Consider the following 27,008-nt stretch of genomic DNA (forward strand, 5'->3'; position numbering starts at 1 on the left):
GCGTTTTAATTGGTCGCCGTAAAAAAGAAAGGAAGTACTTAAGTTCAGCCTGGAAGCGTCAGTCCGAGTTATTTTAGTGCCTTTTTTTGTAATCTCCCCTAAACTACTCATTTGGACTCCATTCGAGAAACAGAAACAATGTCGGGCTTCGTCAAAGGTCCCTCTTACGGCTTATCCGCGGAAGTCCGAAACAAGGTAGGTCAATTATTTTGCATATCAATCACTGTAAGTTTTACGGAAGTTTTTTTGCGCATCTCCTCCGTCGTTGCACATCCTCCATTTTGATGCCACAAAAGTATCCCAAAAAAATGATTTAAACGGAAAAAACAACAACAACACGTCACTAATAATTGTATTGGAGTGAGTTGTATTAGGTGCGTAATAGTTCGAATTAACTTGAAAAAGCACAGAAATATCGAGAGAAAAAAGAAGTAAAATGGACATTTTTCAACATTCCATACGAGTCGCGATAGAAAGCAGAGTTTGGGCGTTGTCTCCTGGCAAAGAAGTGTCCTTGTGGCACATTTGCAATCTGCTTCTGTGCACTTTGCAGGCCTGCAATGTCACCCGCATTAGGAATGTTGTTCTGCTGTGAGACACTTTTCAACAATGACGTCCATTGTCTCTCCTTCTATGCACACTTCAGCCACTGTGCTACGAAGGAACTCTTTAATAAAGTCCCTGTGCTTCACTTTTATTGACAAACCACTTCCTCTCCATGCAGGAAGGAGTTTATTTTGTTTTTCTCAGGCATTTAATTTAGGACCCTGCTGTTTGTTGGAAACTTTGCTGTAGTCGTATCTTTTTTTGTAATTTTATTCCTTTTTTATTATTATTTTTTGTATTGTTCCCACACTACCATTGCTTTTTTATATGGTTTTGTCACGGTTTACTTGCTTTATTTTGTGATTAAAAACAAAAAAGAAACTTTATTTTATTTTTATTTTTTTGACTTTCTTCTTTTTAAACCAGTCCACTTTATTTATATAGCACATGGGTGTCCAAACATTTTCCACTGAGGGCCAAACACTGAAAAATCAAAGCAAGCGGGGGCCATTTTGATATTTATTTATTTTAAAAACCAATACAATATATGTATTAAAAAAAATACGGTTAGGCCTTCACTCAGGCTTGATTCCGGGGACCCCAAAGGGTTTAAGTTAAAAAAAATATAAAAAATGTGTCATTATTTAGTATTATTATTATTATTATTCAAAGTTTAAATCTCTAGATCAACATTAGGTCTATCTGTCAATATAAAGTTGTTTTTAAATATTTAAGTCATATGCCCTTTTTGTCAAAGAAATCCCTGTTGTTTTTTTTATGGAAAAAACACAAGATATGCAACGTTTTCCCCCAATAACATTTTTAAGTGGAATATTTCAAATTATATAATAATTGGATCTTATAACATAACTCATAACATTGATTTTTATTTATTATAATTTGTTGATCAATGACACTTAAAAAAAAAAAAAAAGGGATCTGTTTAGTAAAGTGGTAAAAAATAAATGGTACATATTTTTTTTCACTTTTAACACAGTAGTCTCAAGATCAAAAAAACTTCTTTTTTATATGGTTTTGTCACGGTTTGCTTGCTTTATTTTGTGATTAAAAAAAAAAAAAAACTTTTTTTTTTTTTTTTGACTTTCTTCTTTTTTAATCCAGTCCACTTTATTTATATAGCACATGTGTGTCCAAACTTGTTCCACTGAGGGCCAAACACTAAAAAATCAAAGCAAGCGGGGGCCATTTTGATATTTTTTTATTTTAAAAACCAATACAATATATGTATAAAAAAATACATTTAGGCCTTCACTCAGACTTGATCCCGGGGACCCCAAAGGGTTTAAGTAAAAAAAATATAAAAAATGTGTCATTATTTAGTATTATTATTCAAAGTTTAAATCTCTAGATCAACATTAGGTCTGTCAATATAAAGTTGTTTTTTAAATATTTAAGTCGTATGCCCTTTTTGTCAAAGAAATCCCTGTTGTTTTTTATGGAAAAAACACAAGATAAAATGATAAATGGGTTATACTTGTATAGCGCTTTTCTACCTTCAAGGTACTCAAAGCGCTTTGACAGTATTTCCACATTCACCCATTCACACACACATTCACACACTGATGGAGGGAGCTGCCATGCAAGGCGCTACCAGCACCCATCAGGAGCAAGGGTGAAGTGTCTTGCCCAAGGACACAACGGACGTGACTAGGATGGTAGAAGGTGGGGATTGAACCCCAGTAACCAGCAACCCTCCGATTGCTGGCCCGGCCACTCTACCAACTTCGCCACGCCGTCCATATGAAACGTTTTCCCCCAATAACATTTTTAAGTGGAATATTTCAAAGTATATAATAATTGGAGCTTATAACATAACTCATAACAACATTGATTTTTATTTATTATAATTTGTTGATCAATGACACTTAAAAAAAAAAAAAAAAAAAAGGGATCTGTTTAGTAAAGTGGTAAAAAATAAATGGTACATTTTTTTTTTTTAACTTTTAACACAGTAGTCTCGAGATCAAAAAAACTTATTTTTATATGGTTTTGTCACGGTTTGCTTGCTTTATTTTGTGATTTAAAAAAAAAGAATTTTTTTTATTTTTTTTTATGACTCTTTTTTTTTAATCCAGTCCACTTTATTTATATAGCACATGGGTGTCCAAACTTTTTCCACTGAGGGCCAAACATTGAAGAATCAAAGCAAGCGGGGGCCATTTTTAAATTTTTTTATTTTAAAAACCAATACAATATATGTATAAAAAAAATACATTTAGGCCTTCACTCAGGCTTGATCCCGGGGACCCCAAAGGGTTTAGGTAAAAAAAAATATAAAAAATGTGTCATTATTTAGTATTATTATTATTATTCAAAGTTTACATCTCTAGATCAACATTAGGTCTGTCAATATAAAGTTGTTTTTAAATATTTAAGTCGTATGCCCTTTTTGTCAAAGAAATCCCTGTTTTTTTTTTATGGAAAAAACACAAGATATGCAACGTTTTCCCCCAATAACATTTTTAAGTGGAATATTTCCAATTATATAATAATTGGAGCTTATAACATAACTCATAACATTGATTTTTATTTATTATAATATGTTGAGCAATGACACTTAAAAAAAAAAAAAAAAAAAGTCCCAATAAAAAAGGGTCCTGCTCAGTAAAGTGTTAAAAAATAGATGGTACATTTTTTTTTTTTATTACTTTTAACACAGTAGTGTCGAGATCAAAAAAACGTATTTTTTATATGGTAAACATAAAATATGCAACATTTTCCCCAAAAAATATCTGTGTAATATTTAATGTGACGTAATTAGACCTTTGAATAGATAAACAATTCATAATAACATTGTTTTTGATTCATTATTTTTCAAAGAAAGAAACAGCCTGCATGACAGCTTTGTGTTATTAGAGTCAACATTGCAAAATGTTCTTGTTACATTTCACCTGTTTGCTCTTTTATGCCCCTTATGTTTTTTTATTTTTTTTAATCATATTTTTAGAATGGGCCGTGTGGCCGTTAAAAAATTACCTCCGGGCCGCAAATGGCCCCCGGGCCGCACTTTGGACACCCCTGATATTACACATTTAAACATGTTTCCAAAGTGCTGCACAACAATATTAAAAACGATATTCAAATATTATCCTTAGCTCCACCAATGACTGAATAAAAACAAAAAATAAATACATGTAAAACCAATATAAAATAAAAATGATTAAAAACGATTTTAAAGGGTAAAACCAATTAAAACAGTAAATAGAAATCCAAATTTTAAAAACAGAGGACCACACAACTCACGTAGTGTTAAAAGCCAGAGAATAAAAGTGGGTCTTAAGACGAGACTTAAAACACTCCACTGTGGGAGCAGTTCGAACATGGAGGGGCAGAGTGTTCCAGAGCTTAGGGCCGGCCACAGAGAAGGCCCTGTCTCCCCTGGTTTTAAGTCTGGTCTTGGGCACCACGAGCTGGAGCTGGCTCTCGGACCTCAGAGCGCGCGCAGGAGTGTACATTTGGATGAGGTCCGAGATATACTGAGGTGCCAGGTGCCCTAAACACCTCCCTAGGGAGGCGTTCGGGTGACATCCTGAGCAGATGCCCGAACCACCTCATCTGGCTCCTCTCAATGTGGAGGAGCAGCAACCAGTAATTATAATCCGCAAATGTGCCCTTGTTGAGTGTATGTGCTGTCTAGAGCTCGGCAGCGTAACCGTGTAATACTCTTCCATATCAGTAGGGGGCAGCAGGTAGCTAATTGCGTTGTAGATGTCGGGATCATGGTTTGTCGTGATCACAATATGCGGGAGGCAGTGCGTAGGTAAAAAGGTATCTAATGCTTAAACCAAAAATAAATAAAAGGCGAGTGCCGCTAAGAAAAGGCATTGAAGCTTAGGGAAGGCTATGCGAAACGAAACTACAACTGAACTGGCTACAAAGTAAACAAAAACAGAATGATGGACGACAGCAAAGACTTACTGTGGAGGAGACGGCGTCCACAAAGTACATCCCGTACATGACAATCAACAGTGTCCACACAAAGAAGGACAGCGTCCGCACAACTTCAATAGCCTTGATTGCGAAAACAAAGCCGGTGCGGGGTATAGCGTTCAAGGAAGGCATGAAACTGCTACAGGAAAATACCAACAAGAGGAAAAGCCACCAAAATAGGAGCGTAAGACAAGAACTAAAACACTACAAGCAGAAAAACACAAAAAAACTCCAAATAAGTCATGGTGTGATGTGACAGTACACCTACTTTGAGACAAGAGCTATAGTGATGCATGTTTAAATTGAGAACCACTTTTTATTGTCAATATTGGCTACGGAGTTTCATTTTTCAATGATTTCTGCTGGTGGTGTGCCTCGGGATTTTTTCAATGGAAAAAAAATGTGCCTTGGCTCAGAAAAGGTTGGAAAAACACTGATCTTGTGATCACTTCCTGAGGATCCTTGATGCCGAGGAATATGCATCCATCTTGCTATGGTCTGCTGATCCTGAGCCAGTGCAGGGTGGATGGATGTATACGATATCTGGGTACTTTTTCGAATAATGTCTATACTGTAAACCACATCTCTCCTCAAGCGTGTGAAGGGTCTGAGTGAGCAAAGTATGATTGTCAAATGCGATTCTAACTGAAAAATTCAATCAAATTATATTTGCAAGGAAACTTTGCGTGTCAGAGGGGAGAAGTGGTGTGTTTTCTTTGGAGAAAGGCCTCCTGAGCATCAGGATCCACTTAAAATACCAGCGCAGATAACTTTCTTTAGCACTTAACGTGCATCACACTGTAATTGCACTTGCTTTATTAGATAGCGGGGAAATGCTACAAATAGACTGTTGGTATTTTAGTTTAATGAGCTACATGTGTTTGCTCTTATTGAACTATTTTTTTAAACCTCCAAGCAAAGTTGCTGCTGATCCTCAGAATGTCCAAAGTGCGGCAATTTGTGGGTTAAAACTATTTTTTTAATCGTTCCAAAGCCTATTCTAGAATTCAAATTTAAATGGACCCTATCTTACATTTTTGATCGTTTATAATGTGTAAGTTTTAAACCTACTTGGTATTGTAGCACTGTAATGAGGTTGGTGTATTTTTACGTTATGCCACTAATGATCAGGTACAAGAACTGCACAAGATCTTTCTGAAGTTTTGATTTTACAGTTTTGCAACCTGTTTTTCTCTCCTTCGGTTAAGAGAATTGTTTTTTTTAAATAGTGCAGCAGTGAGAATTTTTTTTTTTCCCAAGCAGATAGAGATCTACTTCACGGTGCCTTCATTTGCCCTCTCACCACTTTACCGCTGTTTTGTAAACAAAGACCAGTTTGATTCTTTACTACTAATCCCTTTACGCTTAATTATTCGTTACTCTTTGCTAATAGCAATTTGCACGTGGCCGGGTGAGGGGGGCGTGTCTCTATGAAGCTCTGACTGGCGCTGACTCTCAACCTCTGACCTTTTGCAATTAATGTAGATTGGCCAAGAGGAAAAGAAGGCAGTTATCGATTATTTTAGTAATCCGTTAATCTATCAATCTGTGTCGGTTAATCGAGTAATTGGCTAAAACACGCTTTATAGCCTCAATAAGTAGGGAGTTTGGTTTATATAAGTCGTTTTTTGCTTGCTGTAACCTTATTTTTTACGAGCAAATGCACATCATTGAAATTGTACTTTTAGCATGTGTTGATCAATAAAAAAAAATTAAAAATAACTGATATTCGCCACCATATGCACCACCGCTCTCATGTGGGCTCTTTTGCAGTGGCTGCGCGGAAACTATGTTTGCGTATTTAAAATTCCGGGCACTCCATGCGGTCCAGATTTAATCAATTTGTATTTGTTACGCTTATTAAACCATAATTAAATCAGCAGAACATAAATTTAATATTTTCTTGTCTTCTTTTCTAATCTGCTGCACACAACTTTAATGAATGGAAACTTAACTTCCTATAATGCCCCACTGGAATTAAATGTTGTATTAAAAGCCCCTGGAATGAGCAGGATAGGGTGCCTGTAGCATCAGAACTAAGGGTGCATGATGCATATCAGAATCCACTTTATTTGCCAAGTATGTTTAACACGTCTTGGTAGACGGTGCTTTTTGTTCAATGCAAGAAGCAAAAAAAAAAAGCAACTACGAGAGCGCAGTACCACAGCGCTATCTTGGTATTAAAACAAGAGGGAAACATTAAAGAAGACAAAGGACATAAAATACATTAAAGAGGACAGAGCTGATGCAACCAGCGGAAACTTCGACAGCACCGTTTTCTACATACAGCTACAAAAGTAGAACACAAGGAAAATCCAAAAAAATGTGCAAAAAAGTAATACATGGAAATGACTGGCTTAGAATGGCCAAATGTATAGATGTGTGTGTCCAAGTTAAAGTAAACTGAAGGCTGTCTTCTTCTAATGGATTTATTACAATCTTTGCAAGCTGGCTAACTTTTGCTGTGGTCTGGAACAACATGGTGCATGAATGAAATCAGTAATGCAGCCAATATTACATACGGATGTCATGAGATATGCAAATACAAATTAAATGCACAGAGGACATAAGTAAAGGAAATTAAATGAGCTCAAATATACCTACAAACGATGCATGATTATGCAATATGTACATACAGCTAGCCTAAATAGCTTGCAGTCATGCACTGACCAAATGAGCCTGATTAGCTCTCCAACAAGTCGATAACATCAACAAAGCGCACCTTTGTGCATTCCCGCACAGTATAAAACGTTTGGTGGACAGAATGAGACGGGGTTGCATAAAACGAGTCTTTCTGTGGCAGCGTCGGGAAAAAGTTGTACATGTAAACAAACTACAGTGAGTTCAAGGACCGTCAAATAGTGGTACAAAACTGCGCTCGCCAAATACTTGCATCAGTGAAGTATGTTTGATATAAAAAGTGGGATTTCTGACAATTAGGAAGGTTTGTCATGTTTGTCCTCCTACGCAAACAATATTAAAACAAAATATATATTTTTCCCCCATCCTTTTTTAATTTTCATATATTTTTTTAAAAAAGCTCCAGGGGGCCACCAGGGCAGAGCTATCGAGCCGCCGGGTGTTGCCGATCCCCGGACTAAGATATTTAATTTAGCAAATCTAACCAACTAACGGTGCTCTCTTAGAACAGAGTGGTAATATACTCTGAGTATGAGACAGAGGTGTTTTTACGGTGCTTTCAGGGACTGCTCAACAGAGTAGGAAGCCGCAATGCCGCCAGAAATGACAAATAATAGATTTATTTGTTATGTACTTTTCATTTAAATAAATCTTAGTGCTCAAGTATAAAGCAATACAACTACAACGATAAAAGCTTATCTAATGAAACAGATATTAAACTATCAGTGACGCATAAGAATCACAAAACATGCAAAATAGAGGCTTTTCTAACGGTCTATTTATATTAGTTATTTAAAAAAAGATTTCAATGTACTTTTAATAACCGTGATAATTTTGGTCATGATGATCTCACCTTTTATATATATATATATATATATATATATATATATATATATATATATATATATATATATATATATATATATATATATATATATATATATATATATATATATATATATATATTAGGGCTGCAACTAACTATTAAATTGATAATCTATTAATCTGTCGATTACTTAGATTAATAATCGGATAAAAGAGACAAAATACATTTCCATCCTATCCAGTATTTTATTGAAAAAATACAGCATACTGGCACCATACTTATTTTGATTATTGTTTCTCAGCTGTTTGTACATGTTGCAGTTCATAAATAAAGGTTTATTTAAAAAAAAAAGCTCTGCGCATAGCATAGAACCAATGAATCGATGACTAAATTAATCGGCAACTATTTTAATAATCGATTTTAATCGATTAGTTGTTGCAGCCCTAATATATATTATATTATATATATTATATTATATATATTATATTATATATATATATTATATATATATATATATATATATATATATATATATATATATATATATATATATATATATATAAAGTATTTTCAGTTGCCTTTTTACATCTTGACTTGTAGTGATTTGGCTTTATGTGTGTTCATTAAATTTGCCTTCACAACCATTAATTCTTCATGCAGGCCTCGTTGGAAAAGGTTTGGGTACTAGTGACCGATCTGATCCCCCCCCCCTCCCCCCTCAATGTGCACGGAGCGACGAGTAAGGAAGACGTTGTAAAAGTACATTTAAAGGGAGGAGGCCTATATACTCCAGTGCTATTTCCTGCCATTAATGGTGTTATAGTTACGCCATGAAATGCCAGGAATTTAACTCATCCATGCTCCCTCCTTTTTGTTTTGTTTTATTTTTTTTGCTACTGCAAAAAGGTTTCCAATTCAAATTCGGAGCGCACTGTGAGGTCACATTCCTCACATTCACTCTGTCTCTGGAAATCCCATCTCCTTTTGTCAATTCAAATAGCCAGGGTTTGGTTTTTTTCATACGAGGATTAGCAACTGTGGAGCGCGGAGTTAAATATGTTGCTGAGTCCAACACGGGCAGACTCTCTGGTTTCCTTCCAGACTGTGAAGGAACTGGTTTTAGCCTTCACTTTGGGGGCAGGGTGAGAAAGTACACCGGTTTGCTTTGCGTTCCCAGTTCAGGTAGTTTATACAACTGAAGCTGTTAGAGTTAGGACTGGGCGATATATGGAATATACTCGATATATCGTGGGTTTGTCTCTGTGCAATATAGAAAATAACTATACAGTGTTTCCCATAAACTGCCAAGATACCTGTCGCGGTGGGGGCGTGGCTATGGCATCCTCGAGTAATTTGCATAATTTACTACAATGATGTGATTTTCTCTAAAAGGCTCAAAAAATTTATACTTACTAATTAATAATAGTTTTGTTTTAAACGTCCATCCATCCATTTTACAAAATAATTACAACACTTTATGTACATATTTATATACAGATTTGAACAATAAGTTATTCACTGAAATATATTTATTAATTGTGGTTCTTACAAAAAATATATCTTATAAAATATAAAAGCTAAAATGTCTCAAAGCTCTGCCCCTTTAATTAGTGCATACTAAATAATTTAACTTTAGCCTACTACTACAACCATATTATTTACCAGCAACATAAAGTGAAACAGAGGCAGAGGTGTCCTGCCACAGTCAGTAACAAATAAACAGAAAACAGTAGTGGTGGTAGATAGACACAGAGCTTCATCAAACATCTGATCCACTGAACAAAGAGCTCCAAAAATCTTGAACTTTAGACTGCCATCAGTTTTACTCCCTACACTTAACCATGTGTTTCCTACTGCCTGCAGACTTTGCACCCTTTGTTATATACACATGTTGTGTTTCTAATATAAATACATTTAATAAAGTCAAATACAAATAAGGCAACAAGAGAAGTATCCTACACTTTTCTTTTGTAAAGTAAATCTGAACAGCTGATATGGGCATCTACATCAACTATATGATTTGCCTGACAAGCTGGAGAGGACAAAAAAAAAAAGTTTTTTTTTTGTTTTTTTTTTTATTTATTTTTTAAATTTGTGGCGGACGTAATTCTTTCGTGGCGGGCCGCCACAAATAAATGAATGTGTGGAAAACCCTGCTATATCGTGAGTATACGTTCTCACACTGTTGCTTTTAGCTGCGGGCATTACAATACAGGCATTTCTCTCTCTTGTCTCTCCTTCTCAGACGTAAAACAAGCGCATCTTTTTACATACGTCACATACTGTCGCGCGTCCAACGTCATACGCCCTCACGGAGCAGATAGGTAGCGGCATGGGTAACGTTAGCTGTGGTGCAAGCAGAGCGGTGCGAGTGGTAATACGAGAGAAAGAAGGTGCGAATCTGGTAACAAATGGAAGAATAATTAATTCCCAAGAAAAACAGCAGGGGATCCATCGTCTATAATAATAAATGTCTGTGTTTATCTGTAAATAACAATAAATGTCGGTGTTTATCTGTAAATAACAATAATACATTTTTGGTGTTTATCTTTGAATAACAATAATAAATGTCAGTCTTTATCTGTAAATAACATATAAATGATAAATATCAGTGTTTATCTGTAAATAACTATATATCAAGAATAAATGTCAGTGTTTATCTGTAAATAACTATATATCAAGAATAAATGTCAGTGTTTATCTGTAAATAACTATATATCAAGAATAAATGTCAGTGTTTATCTGTAAATAACTATATAAAGCATAAACGTCAGTATTAATCTATAAATAACAGATGTCAGTGACATCAGAATCAGCTTTATTGGCCAGGCATGTTTAACACTTATTTGGTTGACTGTGCTCTCTTGTTCAAAGTAAATAACTAAGGATTAACTAAATTATAAACAAGTACTTAACTGATATGTGCAAGGCTCATGAATAAAAATGCAATGGTGACTGGGGCAAAGCAAAACAATGACGTGATCATGACTCAGTACAGTCACAGTGACTGATTAGTTCCAGAGTTATCTCACAACGTTCATCAGATGATAGCCTGAGGACAAAAACTGTTCTTATGACCGGTTGTTTTGTTGATTGTGATTTGTCGCGCCAGTCTGCAGTGAGCAGCTAGGGCAGAGACTGAGTGTTGGGGTGATTCTTGTGAAAACCTGCACTAGAAGCTGTTCAGGGGCCGTACTTATCAAGCTTCTTAGAGTGCCATTTTACACTTAAGTCCTGAGAATTTGCGAAATTTAGTCCTACTCTCAAACTTAAGAATAAAAGCTTTTTATCAACGTTCTTAAGTCTAAGAATCACTCCTACTCTCCACGATATTTAAGAGACCTTCAGAGGTGTCTTAAGTGGTTAGGAGTTGCCAGCAGGGGATGGCACTGAGGCGAGAGAGACGTGCGCGAACGTTCAGGGAACGGAACAATGTTTTTTATTTTTTGATGACGAGCAGCTGATCAAACGGTATCGTTTAGACAGAGCGGATATTATTTTTGTCACAGATTTAATACTTTTCGATTCCTTGTTGGTTTCTGCATGTGTCTGCAGTGGGCTAGTATATATAGAGCCACCCACACCAGTTTCAAATTAGTTGCCTAATTAATGAATTGGAAAGAAAATGTTATGACAGTAGCGTATGTGTGTGGCCGTGAGGTGAGTGACGTCAGTGAGTGTGTGGGCGATAGAAGAGAGGGAGTGGTAGCGTGAGTGCCGACGGGGACTAGTTTGTTTTGTATTATTTTGTAGTTTATTGTCAAAATATACACTCCCATTGTCCACTTAAATATTTCCAAGATATTTCTTTATTCTTAGACAACGGATTCCCTTCCGTGATTGGTCATTTCTATGGACACAGAAATGACGTCACCTAAAATTCCGTTTACGGCACATAGTAATGTCGTAATTCAGCTCTGAGTGTGACCCTTAAGATTCAGTCCTACACTTCGCTGAAAGTGTGAGTAAGACGCTTGATAACTAACTTTTAAGTGCAGCTTTCAGCGAAGAATTTATTTACTCTTAAGTCAACTCATAGCAGACTCCTTAGGAGTAATTCTAAGAAGCTTGATAAGTATGGCCCCAGGTCTTCAGCAAGTCTATTCTTACCTTCAGGGTAAACTGTGCGTTTCCTGTACTTGGTGACCTCTAGCAGGCTCTTCCAAACTGCTGAGTGTTCATTAGCTAAAAAAACGTTTTAGCTTCTCAGTGTAGCACCTTTTAGCTACCTTGGTCTCCTTTGCCAGTTTGTTCCTGGTATGCTAGAACCGGACCCGGTCCCCACGTTGCTGTGGGAATGTGCGTTGTCTCACATATATCTACAGGCTGTGGATACTTGAGTGACACACACAGTTGATCCTGGGTAACAGTTCAGACTGATAAAACACTGACTGATCGATGGGCCCATCGGAGACATGAACAATTCAAAGCAAGCCTGTAACTGCTGCTTTGATTTCTTTAATGCAAGTCTAGCAGTTTTTAACTGCTGCCTGTCGGTCGGATTGAGGTGAATCAGACATTGCTCAGAGAGGCCTAAACCTGCCTGGGGAACAGAGCGATAGGAGTAAGAGATAAGAGTCCTTTATTGCTGTGTAGCAGTGGTCCATTGTGTTGGCTCCCCTCGTGGTGCACTTAATGAATTATGCTGGCTGTATTTTGGGAGTTCATGGGTTAAATTTGCCCTGTTAAAATTAAATATCCACCAATGTAGTACAAGCCAAAAGTTTGGCCACACCTTCTCATTCAATGCGTTTTCTTTATTTTCATGACTATTTACATTGTCACTGAAGGCACCAAAACTTAACAAAAAAAAAAGGTGAAATAACTGAAAACATGTTTTATATTCTAGTTTCTTCATAATAGCCACCCTTTGCTCTGAATACTGTTTTGCACACTCTTGGCATTCTCTCGATGAGGTTCAAGACTGTTGGAAAACCATTTCAGGTGACTACCTCTTGAAGCTCATCGAGAGAATGCCAAGAGTGTGCACATCAGTACCGGTAATCAGTTAAATAGTCAGTCAGTTAATAGTTAAAATCCCCCAGAATAATAAATAAAAACTATAACAAACTCATCTCATTTAGCGTTAGCATTTGGTTCCGTCGATATGAGACGAATAACTACACAAATGTTGTGTGACTGATTAAGTTTACAGCATCTAACAAAGTAAATGGTAAATATTTGATTTACCTTTTGTTCCACTCGTCCTTTATTTCATATTTCTCTTCAAAATACAAGGTTGTCGAGTCGCAGTGAGCAGCTTGTCTCGTCGCTTCGAAGCCCGGCTGAATACTTTATATTTGCCCGTCAATACGCTCGTCGTAGCTTGAAGTTTGATCAAACAAAACCGAAGTCGTCGTCATGGACCCACAGGCTGCGCAAGCCAGCTCTCCAATCAGCTAAACAGACTCGATAAATCCACGGTGACGTTTTGGTGAATTTACTGAAACATTTGTGAATTTGAAATGATACAAAAATAATGCCATTCTAAGGTTAATAATACTAAGAGACATTTGTAAACATGTTAGCATATTTGCCAATGCTAACAACGCTAGCTTACATGACGATAGCACGTACAAATATGCATTAAAACACTCCTACAGACATCACACATTGGATGGTTTAGTAAGTAAGAATTGATTTAGTTATATTGTAAACCTTACAAACTTTTTATAGTGATGAATAAAGAATCCATACAAGTAGAAACGCTATGGATGGCTAGAAGACTTAACGGCCCTTCTATTTCTGGTTGAAAGCACTAGTCTGAACAGAAGGGCAATGCAGCACTGCAGTACCTGCAGTGAGCAAACTGGTCCAAAAGATAACGCCATAGCACAAACAATAACACACTTTTTTACTTTTTGGATTATGGCTGTCAGCGGGATAAAAAATCCATAACCGCAGGGTTCAAAGCGTAGGAAAATTTACACTAGATATTTTTTTTATATCACAAAATAGCTTTTTGTTATTGTTTGCAAACTCAAGAAATGTGTTCCTTGACTCTGAATGCAAAAAGCAAAGGATTTAAACCAGAGCAAATGTTGTTTTTTGGTTATCCATCCATCCATTTTATACCGCTTGTCCCTTTTGGGGCGTTTACTTATTTTGCACTATTGAGTTACTTATAATGTTACACAGCCATTTTGTATTTGTCAGAATTCTGTTGGACTCAAAAATTTAATCATTTAGTGATCCTGAAAATTGTAAGTATGAACATTGATATGACAAATACTGCCCTTGTAACTACTTGGTATTGGATCGATACCTACATTTGTGGTATCGCCCAAAATTACTGTAAATTCCAAACTGTAAACCGCTACTTTTTTTTCGAGGCTTTGAACCCTGCGGCTTATAAAACGGTGCGATTAGATGACAGTCTACTTCCGGTTCAAAGCTTTAAACCGAGGGAATTCACATTCAGTGAGCGAACTCGTTCAAAAGATGGCGCCATATCACAAAGAATAACGCACCTTTTCACTTTTTGGATTATGGCTGTCAGCGAAAAAAAATCCATAACCGCAGAGTTCAAAGCGTAGGAAAAATTTAGTGGTTTATCGTCCGGAATTTACACTAGATAATTTTTTGATATCACAAAATAGCTTTTTGTTATTGTTTGCAAACTCAAGAAATTTGTTCCTTTACTCTAAATGCAAAAACGAAAAGATTTAAACCAGAGCAAATATTATTTTGTTGGTTATCCATCCATCCATTTTATACCGCGTGTCCCTTTCGGGGCGTTTACTTATTTTCCACTATTGAGTTACTTATATTGTTACACAGCCATTTTGTATTTGTCAGAATTCTGTTGGAATCAAAAATTTGATAATTTAGTGATCCTGAAAATTCTAAGTATGAACATCGATATGACAAATACTGCCCTTGTAACTACTTGGTATTGAATCGATACCCAAATTTGTGGTATCGCCCAAAATTACTCTAAATTCCAAACTATAAGCCGCTACTTTTTTTCCTAGGCTTTGAACCCTTCGGCTTATAAAACGGTGCGATTAGATGAAGGCCTACTTCCGGTTCGAAGCTTTAAACCGAGGGAATTCACATTCAGTGAGCGAACTTGTTCAAAAGATGGCGCCATAGCGCAAACAATAACGCACCTTTTCACTTTTTGGATTATGGCTGTCAGCGAAAAAAAATCCATAACCGTAGGTTTCAAAGCGTAGGAAAAATTTAGTGGTTTATCGTCCGGAATTTACACTAGATATTTTTTTGATATCACAAAATAGCTTTTTGTTATTGTTCGCAAACTCAATAAATTTGTTCCTTGACTCTGAATGCAAAAACGAAAAGATTTAAACCAGAGCAAATATTATTTTGTTGGTTATCCATCCATTTTATACCGCTTGTCCCTTTCAGGGCGTTTACTTACTTTGCACTATTGAGTTACTTATATTGTTACACATCCATTTTGTATTTGTCAGAATTCTGTTGGAATACTTTTTTTCCTAGGCTTTGAACCCTCCGGCTTATAAAACGGTGCGATTAGATGACGGTCTACTTCCGGTTCAAAGCTTTAAACCGAGGGAATTCACATTCAGTGAGCGAACCCGTTCAAAAATGGCGCCATAGCACAAACAATAACGCACCTTTTTCAGTGTCTTTGCTTTGTGGCCGTCAGCAAATAAAAATCCTTAAATTAGCTGCACCGTTTTAAGAGCCGCAGAGTACAAAGCGTAGTAAAAAAAAAAAAAAAAAAAAGTAGCGGCTTATATTCCGGAATTTACCTTAAATATAGTTACCGAATAACTAAATCTAGTTTTTGGTGGAAACGTGTGGAACTTTATTTAGTTCCTGCTAGGGATGATGTTTGATGAGAAATTATCGAGTTTGAGCCTATTATCGAACCGATTCCTTATCGATTCTCTTATCAAGTCCAGATATGTTGTTGTATATGGAAAAAACCACACAATATTTGGTTTAACAAAAGCTAACTTTTATTATATAAGAAAAAAATAACATCTAATAAATAAATATTGACTGTTAACCCCCTAAAAAATGAAATAAATAAATATTGACTGTTGTTACCCAAAGTATATTAAGTGGGATTTTTCAGAAAAACAAATATATACAATAATACAAAAACAACCTGTCTCTGTGATCACTATAGGTGTATAAATAATAATATAGTGTTAAATAAAATCAGTCCCTTGGGCACAAAACTGAAAATAATACAGCTCTCCAAAAAGTGCACTTCTGCTGCTATTTGACATAACTGTTTGTTATGATGCGTTGACATTTTTGCACTTTATTTCTTTATTGAAAGAAAATTCTATGAAGAGAAAAGTTGTTTGCAAATGTGGTTACAATGCTAAAAAATGAAAAGTTCAAGCTAAAAAAGAAATACACTATTGAGTTAACATTATTTCTTTATAGGGGGAAAGATGTGATGTTATGAGTTAGGGAATATAACAACTACACTACCCAGCATGCAACGGGAGTGACGTAGCCCCGAAAAGTGTTGTTGCATGTCTCCACCCGGCAGCTAAGAATGAGGTTATGAGCACGCTGTGAAAGTAAACGTCAAGAACTCAGCCAACACGCCTCGTCTGCATTATTTATAATTAGACAGACAACACATATACCGTGTGATTTTGTTTTGTATACAAGGAAAGAAAAACAAAAGTTAAAAAAAGGGAGATGTGTTGTGTATATATATGTATGTGCTGCGGTTGCTTTAAGAACGTTGCGACAGCTGCCGTAAAGGAGGTGCGTTGCTAGCCTGGTTGCTATGTCTGCGGTTGGTCGTAAAAGTGTTCATGTGTTTGTACCCTGCTCAAATCTCTCAGTAAAGTTATTCATTGGATTATACCTTTTTTGTTTTGAACTTTATTACACCTTGGAGCGCTTTTTCCAGTCCATTGTTTTTCCTGCTTTCCCTATCTGCGCCTAATGACTGAGCTACGTGACGCCATTTCTTGTGATGTCACACAGAGCATTTCTGGTCGGGACGGGATTCCAGGGATTAGAATAAAGAACCAACTCTTTTTCTTTACTATAGTGGTCTCGATAACGGGTACCGGTTCTCAAAAAGGGATTCGAGTCCGAGGACTCGGTTCTTTTCTTATCGAACAACCGGGAAAACCGGTTTCGAGTATCATCCCTAGTTCCTGCGGTGAAAAAGAGCCTGTTGAAGAAATGGAAAAAGAAAAGCTTGTGCTCCTTGAAGCTATTAGCTCACACCCTCCCCTCCCCTGCTCCTCTGGGGGAGAGTGGAACTCTTCACTAAACAGGATATCCGTGTGTGTGCGTTACGTCAGTATCACCTTTTGACTCGCGGGGGCTAAAAGACAAAACACACTCTGTGGATCGGGCACAGGCGTTGACCATGAAGTGGAACGGCATCTGCAGTCACAGCAAACGTCCCAAACATTACAAATCCTGTAATCATCTCCATTTAGCTCCTTTAAGGTCACTATCACTTGCACTGGGTTTTGTTTTTGTTTTTCCTACTCTGTACTATTTCAACGGGACGGGGGGGGGAGAGAGAGAGAGTCATTTCCCAAGGAATGCGCATGACCTCCTGACCTGTTCCCCGGACAGATTGCGCAGAAATACGACCTCCAGAAGGAGGAGGAGCTGAGGACCTGGATCGAGGACATCACCGGCGCCTCCGTCGGCCCCGACTTCCAGAAAGGCCTCAAAAATGGAGTCATCCTGTGCCAGTAAGCGGAGACGGCGCGACGCCATCCTTGTTTTTGAGATGATTTCAAGTGTCCTTTTTTCCTCCCTCGATAGGCTAATGAACACACTCCAGCCAGGCTCTGTGAAAAATGTCAACCGTTCATCCACAAACTGGCACCAGGTGAGTGGGTGGATTCAAGGTAATTAGGGTGTGGCCATGTTAATAGTGTTAATTGCTCGATAATGATGTCCTGAGCTTTTGCAAATATATTTGCTCAGGCAAATCTTATTTGAAAAAGATCTGACTGTGATTGTCGTTTATGCTGCTTTAGCTTCTTAAGTACTTCAAAGTTTTGGAAAGGTACATATTAGGGTTGTACGGTATAGCGGTACTAGTATAGTATAGCGGTACTAGTGAATCCAAAACGGTACTATACTCTGTTTGAAAAGTACCGGTTCCCCTTTCTTTTATTTTCTTTTTTTAACGGCATGACGGCGCGTCGTGACATTTCTGGGTTTACGACCAGAGGGGCATGTTCGGCAGTGCACACACACTGAGTACTTACAAACCCCGTTTCCATATGAGTTGGGAAATTGTGTTAGATATAAATATAAACGGAATAAAATGATTTGCAAGTAATTTGCAACCCATATTCAGTTGAATATGCTACAAAGACAACATATTTGATGTTCAAACTGATAAACGTTTTTTTTGTGCAAATAATCATTAACTTTAGAATTTGATGCCAGCAACACGTGACAAAGAAGTTGGGAAAGGTGGCAATAAATACTGATAAAGTTGAGGAATGCTCATCAAACACTTATTTGGAGCATCCCACAGGTGAACAGGCAAATTGGGAACAGGTGGGTGCCATGATTGGGTATAAAAGTAGATTCCATGAAATGCTCAGTCATTCACAAACAAGGATGGGGCGAGGGTCACCACTTTGTCAACAAATGCGTGAGCAAATTGTTGAACTGTTTAAGAAAAACCTTTCTCAACCAGCTATTGCAAGGAATTTAGGGATTTCACCATCTACGGTCCGTAATATCATCAAAGGGTTCAGAGAATCTGGAGAAATCACTGCACGTAAGCAGCTAAGCCCGTGACCTTCGATCCCTCAGGCTGTACTGCATCAGCAAGCGACATCAGTGTGTAAAGGATATCACCACATGGGCTCAGGAACACTTCAGAAACCCACTGTCAGTAACTACAGTTGGTCGCTACATCTGTAAGTGCAAGTTAAAACTCTCCTATGCAAGGCGAAAAACGTTTATCAACACCCAGAAACGCCGTCGGCTTCGCTGGGCCTGAGCTCATCTAAGATGGACTGATACAAAGTGGAGAAGTGTTCTGTGGTCTGACAAGTCCACATTTAAAAACATTTTTGGAAATTGTGGACGTCGTGTCCTCCGGACCAAAGAGGAAAAGAACCATCCGGATTGTTATAGGCGCAAAGTTGAAAAGCCAGCATCTGTGATGGTATGGGGGTGTATTAGTGCCCAAGACATGGGTAACTTACACATCTGTGAAGGCACCATTAATGCTGAAAGGTACATACAGGTTTTGGAGCAACATATGTTGTCATCCAAGCAACGTTACCATGGACGCCCCTGCTTATTTCAGCAAGACAATGCCAAGCCACGTGTTACATCTACGTGGCTTCATAGTAAAAGAGTGCGGGTACTAGACTGGCCTGCCTGTAGTCCAGACCTGTCTCCCATTGAAAATGTGTGGCGCATTATGAAGCCTAAAATACCACAACGGAGACCCCCGGACTGTTGAACAACTTAAGCTGTACATCAAGCAAGAATGGGAAAGAATTCCACCTGAGAAGCTTCAAAAATGTGTCTCCTCAGTTCCCAAACGTTTACTGAGTGTTAAAAGGAAAGGCCATGTAACACAGTGGTAAACATGCCCTTTCCCAACTTCTTTGTCATGTGTTGCAGGCATCAAATTCTAAAGTTAATGATTATTTGAAGAAGAAAAAAGTTTCAGTTTGAACATCAAATATGTTGTCTTTGTAGCATATTCAACTGAATATGGGTTGAAAATGATTTGCAAATCATTGTATTCCGTTTATATTTACATCTAACACAATTTCCCAACTCATATGGAAACAGGGTTTGTACAAGCAGACACAGTGTGTAGACAGAAAAGGGAGAACTGATGCATTTTGGCCTAAAAAGTAAAGATAAAGGTGAAGTTATAACACTGAAACGCCCTCAGGAAGAGGTGCTTTAAGACATGGCTAGCTAGCTAGCGGCTAACCTCCATCCAAAGTCGGCAGTGTTTTAGCTACTTCTAAATCACTAATCCTCGCCTCCATGGCGACAAAGTAAGTTTCTTACAAGTATCATCCCTGCAGGACCAGAAATAGCTAAACATGCTTCACTGCACACCATAGGAGGATACAATAGCTCACTGCTAACAGCAAGCTAGCACACCTGAATGTAAAAAAATGCCATGGGTGAATCTACACCTAAATACCACTGTAATGATACCAAGTACAATAGCGTATCTAGTCGATACTACTATGATTACATCAATATTTTTTGTTGTAACAAAATATTTTTTTCCTTTTTAAAAAAAAAAGTCATGTTTATAAACTCAGTAAATATGTCCCTGGACACATGAGGACTTTGAGTATGACCAATGTATGATCCTGTAACTATCGGATCGATACCTAAATTTGTGGAATCATCCAAAACTAATGTAAAGTATAAGAAGAATAAGTGATTATTACATTTGAACAGAAGTGTAGATAAAACATGTTGAAACGGAAAATAACCAGATATGAACAGTAAATGAACTAGTGGATTTTTACAGCTTGTCCTTTTATAATTCTGACTAAGTAATAGAATGAGAAACGACACAATATGTTACTGCATATGTCAGCAGACTAATTAGCAGCCTTTGTTTACTTACTACTAAAAGACAAGTTGTCTAGTATGTTCACTATTTTATTTAAGGACAAAATTGTTCTTCGATTGCAATAAAAAACATATGTTAATGCATTAGCCGCACCGGACCATGAGCCGCAGATATATACGGTTATGAAATATTTTGTAAATGTTTATTTACTGTACATAGCCTAATTGTCACATGGAAGTAAAACGGTTGATCAAACAAAACAGAAGTCCTCATCATGGACCCACTAGCTGCGCAAACTAGCTCTCCAATCAGCTAAACAGACTCAATAACTCCACAATGACATTTTGGTGAATTTACGAAACTCAAACATTACGAAAAAATACCATTGTAAGTTAATACTAACACAGACACTCGTAAATCTGTTAGCATGTTCGCTAATGCTAACAACGCCAGCTTGATAACATTTTGATAGCACGTACAAATATGCATGAAAACACTCTTATAGACATCACACATGAGACGGTTTAGTAAGTAAGAACTGTTTTAGTTATATTGTAAAACTTGCAAACATTGCTGTAGACAAATAGTAGACAAAACGGGATATATTTCTGGTCCAGGGCACGAAACAGGAAGTACATTTTCAACCAACTTTCAACACAAACAATAACACACCTTTTTAGTGTCTCTATGGGCGTTTCAAACTATATGTTGAATATAAAACATTAGGGCCGTTTGCGAAGAAGAATCCCTGAATTAGCCTCACCGTTACATAAACCGCAGGGTTCAATGCGTAGGGGAAAAGTAGCGACATATAGTCCGAAAAATACGGTACGTTAAATGTAGGCATGTATATTGTTAAAGGCCTACTGAAATGAATTTTTTTTATTTAAATGGGGATAACAGATCCATTCTGTGTCATACTTGATCCTTTCGCGATATTGCCATATTTTTGCTGAAAGGATTTAGTAGAGAACATCAACAATAAAGTTCGCAACTTTTGGTCGCTGATAAAAAAAAAAGCCTTGCCTGTACCGAAAGTAGCGTGACGTCGCAGGTTGAAAGGCTCCTCACATTTCCCCATTGTTTACACCAGCAGCAAGAGCGATTCGGACCGAGAAAGCGACAATTACCCCATTAATTTGCGCGAGGATGAAAGATTTGTGGATGAGGAACGTGAGAGTGAAGGACTAGAGTGCAGTGCAGGACGTATCTTTTTTCGCTCTGACCGTAACTTAGGTACAAGGGCTCATTGGATTCCACACTTTCTCCTTTTTCTATTGTGGATCACGGATTTGTATTTTAAACCACCTCGGATACTATATCCTCTTGAAAATGAGACTCGAACGCGAAATGGACATTCACAGTGACTTTTATCTCCACGACAATACATCGGCGAAACACTTTAGCTATGGAGCTAACGTGATAGCATCGGGCTTAACTGCAGATAGAAACAAAAGAAATAAACCCCTGACTGGAAGGATAGACAGAAAATCAACAATACTATTAAACCATGAACATGTAACTACACGGTTAATGCTTTCCAGCCTGGCGAAGCTTAACAATGCTGTTGCTAACGACGCCATAGAAGCTAACTTAGCTACGGGACCTCACAGAGCTATGCTAAAAACATTAGCTATCCACCTACGCCAGCCAGCCCTCATCTGCTCATCAACACCCGTGCTCACCTGCGTTCCAGCGATCGACGGAGCGACGAAGGACTTCACCCGATCATCGATACGGTCGGCGGCTAGCGTCGGATAGCGCGTCTGTTATCCAACTCAAAGTCCTCCTGGTTGTGTTGCTGCAGCCGGCCGCTAATACACCGATCCCACCTACAACTTTCTTCTTTGCAGTCTCCATTGTTCATTAAACAAATTGCAAAAGATTCACCAACACAGATGTCCAGAATACTGTGGTATTTTGAGATGAAAACAGAGCTTTTTGTATTGGATACAAAGGCGTCCGAATACTTCAGTTTCAACCGTTGACGTCACGCGCATACGTCATCCATAGACGTTTTTAACCGGAAGTTTCGCGGAAAATTTAAAATTGCACTTTATAAGTTAACCCGGCCGTATTGGCATGTGTTGCAATGTTAAGATTTCATCATTGATATATAAACTATCAGACTGCGTGCTCGGTAGTAGTGGCTTTCAGTAGGCCTTTAAGATTTTATCAATACGATACCCTTATTGATACAAGTATTTATCGGTACACTAGTTTGTCTGCGTTAGCACTTATAATAACAATATCACTAATACATGTTAATATTCAAGTCACCAAATGTCAATGGAGTATTGTTGGCACTTTTTGAATGGTTATTTATCGGATTTTATGGGCGGAATAGAGGACTCATTTTTTAAAAAAATCCATCCGCCGTCATGTCTCTCAGAATGATTGTGAAAGGTAGGCAAAATTCCCCCCCAAAAAATGCAGTTTACAGAATATTCCTGTGTAAATAACTAATTTCGCAATGTCAGTATGTGCGCCTTATAGTTTCGGTGCAGCAAATGTATGGGAACCTTTTTATTAGTTTTTTTGCCCCCTAAAATTTACTGGGTGCGGCCTATATACCCATAGACATCTTATAAGTAGACGCAGCATCGAGCGCTACTGCCTACTGGCGTTGACGAGACGCGGGTCCGCCATCTTAGGGACCTATAGACCATATCTCTGTTGCTGCAGCAGCAGGGTTTATTCTGTCTTGACACTTTGTATTGATATTTTGTATTACATTCTTCCCTTAAATGATCATGTTTACAGTGATTGTTTTATATGTATTTTTTATGTATGTCGCTTTGGATAAAAGCGTCTGCCAAAAACTTCAACATAATCATATACAAACACCTGAAAGTCTTTATATCAGCTAAAACCACCAATCTGTTTCACTGGATTCAGAATAAAACCAAATTCTGTCTTACCCAACAATGTTAGTATTTGAATATCTGATTGTCTAGTTAGCTAGTTTACTGCACATAAACTTACTTGAAAGCTGCACAAGAACATACCCTAGTTACAGATAACGTTTAAAAAAACAAAACAAGGTTTGTTTTTATTTCTAAAAAATAAAAATGTATATTTTATTTTCCAATCAGCTGGTGTTCACAGGCCACAGCGAGTGACCCCTAACTTATGGTTACATCTTGCTCATAAGCCTCCTTTTTCGTGCTAAAGGTACTTTTGTTGCACCTTCCGATTTTAGTTGGAGAACCTGACCAACTTCAACAAAGCGCTCATCGCTTACGGCCTGAAGCCGCACGACATCTTCGAGGCCAACGACCTGTTCGAGAACGGCAACATGACTCAGTTCCAGACAACAATGTTGGCACTGGCCAGCATGGTAAGCGTCTGATACTCGCACACACACTCACTTTGTACATTTTTATTTATTTGTCCAAGGAGGGGAGGAGTCTTCTCTCAGGGAGTGTTATTCGATAACTTACAGTGTGTGTGTTGTTCTGCAGGCAAAGACCAAGGGGTCGCACTCACGGGTGGACATTGGCGTGAAATATGCAGATAAACAGAAGAGGACGTTTGATGAGGAGAAGATGAAGGCTGGGCAGTGTGTTATTGGCCTGCAGGTAACGATCACTAATAGACACACATGCGTGAATTACCTGTGTTTATTTACTTAGATGTAAATCCAATATTAATACTGTTCTAGTTAGAGATGTCCGATAATGGCTTTTTTGCCGATATATTCCGATATTGTCCAACTCTTAATTACCGATTCCGATATCAACCGATACCGATATATACAGTCGTGGAATTAACACATTATTATGCCTAATTTTGTTGTGATGCCCCGCTGGATGCATTAAACAATGTAACAAGGTTTTCCAAAATAAATCAACTCAAGTTATGGAAAAAAATGCCAACATGGCACTGCCATATTTATTATTGAAGTCACAAAGTGCATTATTTTTTTTAACATGCCTCAAAACAGCAGCTTGGAATTTGGGACATGCTCTCCCTGAGAGAGCATGAGGAGGTTGAGGTGGGCGGGGTTTGGGGTAAGGGTAAGCGGCAGGTGTATATTGTAGCGTCCCGGAAGAGTTAGTGCTGCAAGGGGTTCTGGGTATTTGTTCTGTTGTGTTTATGTTGTGTTACGGTGCGGATGTTCTCCCAAAATGTGTTTGTCATTCTTGTTTGGTGTGGGTTCACAGTGTGGCGCATATTTGTAACAGTGTTAAAGTTGTTTATACGGTCACCCTCAGTGTGGCCTGTATGGCTGTTGACCAAGTATGCGTTGCATTCACTTGTGTGTGTGAAAAGCCGTAGATATTATGTGATTGGGCCGGCACGCAAAGGCAGTGCCTTTAAGGTTTATTGGCGCTCTGTACTTCTCTAGTCAGGGCTCGAGCAGCAGCACTTTGGGTGTACTGCAGCTGCCTTACAGCTGGTTTGGAGAGCCCAGTGAGAAGAACATTACAGTCGTCCAACCTGCTGGAGAACAAGGCATGGATTAGTGTTTCGAAGTTTGAGTTAGACAACATTCCTCTGATTTTGACATCGTTTTTAGGTGGTAAAAAGCTGGCGGTGGTATTGACTTAATGTTGAAGTTCAAGTCCCGTAAAGACAAAATGAATGGTGCCGGTGACTTTATTTAATTCATCATACTTGATTACTTAGTTGAAGCTACATAGCTACTATATTTGAAGTATGTTCACCCTAATTTTACCAAACTTTTGAGACCATTTTTTGAATGGGTTTCTTTCCCATAGGTGTGAATGATAGGAAAGAAACAAATCTGACTTACAAGTAAAAACATTTAATATTTATGTCTGTTCTTTAGATGGGGACCAACAAGTGTGCCAGCCAGGCAGGTATGAATGCTTATGGCACCAGGAGGCATTTGTATGATCCCAAGGGTCAAATGCTGCCCCCCATGGACAACACCACCATCAGTCTGCAAATGGGCACCAACAAGGGGGCCAGCCAGGTACGGTAAACATCCTCAACTTGTCATCAAAGCAGGATTATAGGGCTGCAAGTGGAAATGCTCCTCAGGGCTGTTATTCCCGGGCCGTGAGCTGGAGTCATGTCGAGTCTTGTAGAAAATGCAGACTTCGTCATCCACTAGAAACACGATACGAGGAAGTAAAGCATGAGGGCTCACTGTCGTTCTTTGACAGATTTTTTTAAGAATTGCGCACTTTTCTTTCAGGCCGGGATGACCGCACCGGGGACCAGACGTGCCATTTACGACCAGAAGCTGGGCACCGATAAATGCGACAACAGTACCATGTCCCTCCAGATGGGCTACAGCCAGGGAGCCAACCAGAGCGGCCAGAACTTCGGCCTGGGCCGGCAGATCTACGACGCCAAGTACTGTTCCAAGAGCAGCGAGGTCACAGACGAAACGAACGGGGCGAGCGGAGTCTACATCCCAGACTACCAGGATGAGGGTTACCAGGGTTACCAAGAAGAGGAGCAGGTGTACCAGGATGAAGGGACGGATTACTAGAGGGATGGAAGGAAGAGCTGAAAAAGGAGAAGAGATGGAAGGAGAAAAAAGAAAAAAAAAAAACCTCAAGGCAGATGTTTTAGTTTTATATCAAAAAGGATCTGGCAACGTCTTTGGGTCATACCTTTTTATAGTATTCCATGAATGTTTTCTTAGCCCTTGTATGTCCAACCCCAACACAATGAACTGTATTTTTCTGTAATTGTTAAAAATGGAAAGTGACCACACAAGCCAGTCATTTGGCTTGACTAGTTTTGTACCCAGGGACCTTTTTTTTTATTATTGTGCCAAATGTCTCACTAACTTAGTTGTGCTATGGGAGATCTTGGGGGCACTATTTTATCTTTTGAAATATTTAGCTTGCGATTAATACGCCCACACTTCTATAAGAAAAACATCATTTTAGGTCTTGGGATTCTATAGACGTCGCAGTTCGTTAAAAGGACACGTGGAATCTGGTCATAGCCTGAAGAGCTTGGCCTCCGAGCGCACATTTGCGGTCCCTTTCTTGTGGGAACTGTGTCTCTAGAACCAGTCCAACTTGTTTCTTCAAAGTAACAACTGGAAGGTGATGGCTAATCTTAAAAAAAACATATTTGAACATTCCAAGGATGGATACTGGATTTTATATATCAAGTGAATCATTCCTTTACATTGGTTGATATGCAAACCAATTATATTTGATCTTTTGTGTTTATTATTTATACACAGTAGTGAATTGACGGGGGCCTGTCTTTTTTTTTTTTCTACCATGACTCTTGAGTAATAGTTTTGTTTAGTCTTGTTTTCCCTCTAGGAGTTGTTTGTGTCAATTGAAAAATAAAACGACCAATAAACTCGCCTGCTAACTTATTAGGTGCACCTAGACAAACTACAATGGCTCATTTGCATTGGATTGGAAATATTTGTGTCATCTGTTTGAGAGAATATAAGCTTGACAAGATCTCAATTGCCATCAGTGGAAAAGTTTTGAAGTTGCTTCAGTTCCAGCTATGTCTACAGAATAAATTAGCAAGTCAGTTGTAATGTTTTTGTTGATGCAATGTAATAAAGATGTGTATTCATTA

The 27,008-nt window shown here is 38.1% G+C and overlaps 1 protein-coding gene across 1 annotated transcript; it reads left to right on the forward strand.

The window, feature by feature from the left end:
* The first annotated feature begins 34 nt into the window (after nucleotides 1-34).
* cnn2 (calponin 2) lies at nucleotides 35-27,008 on the forward strand. The gene is made up of 7 exons (XM_062022227.1): nucleotides 35-195; nucleotides 17,519-17,640; nucleotides 17,714-17,780; nucleotides 23,677-23,814; nucleotides 23,939-24,055; nucleotides 25,270-25,416; nucleotides 25,642-27,008. The coding sequence occupies exons 1-7, from the start codon at nucleotides 139-141 to the stop codon at nucleotides 25,939-25,941; spliced, it is 948 nt and encodes a 315-aa protein (XP_061878211.1). The 5' UTR covers nucleotides 35-138; the 3' UTR covers nucleotides 25,942-27,008.

The sequence above is a fragment of the Entelurus aequoreus genome, linkage group LG16 (assembly GCF_033978785.1).
Source record: "Entelurus aequoreus isolate RoL-2023_Sb linkage group LG16, RoL_Eaeq_v1.1, whole genome shotgun sequence".
Lineage (NCBI taxonomy): Eukaryota > Metazoa > Chordata > Actinopteri > Syngnathiformes > Syngnathidae > Entelurus > Entelurus aequoreus.

Bases quoted from the DNA above. Each gene is read 5' to 3' on its own strand.
- cnn2 (XM_062022227.1), top strand. From the start codon at position 139: ATGTCGGGCTTCGTCAAAGGTCCCTCTTACGGCTTATCCGCGGAAGTC. The intron at 196-17,518 runs GTAGGTCAATTA...TTCCCCGGACAG, and splicing joins CCGCGGAAGTCCGAAACAAG to ATTGCGCAGAAATACGACCT. The intron at 17,781-23,676 runs GTGAGTGGGTGG...TTCCGATTTTAG, and splicing joins CATCCACAAACTGGCACCAG to TTGGAGAACCTGACCAACTT.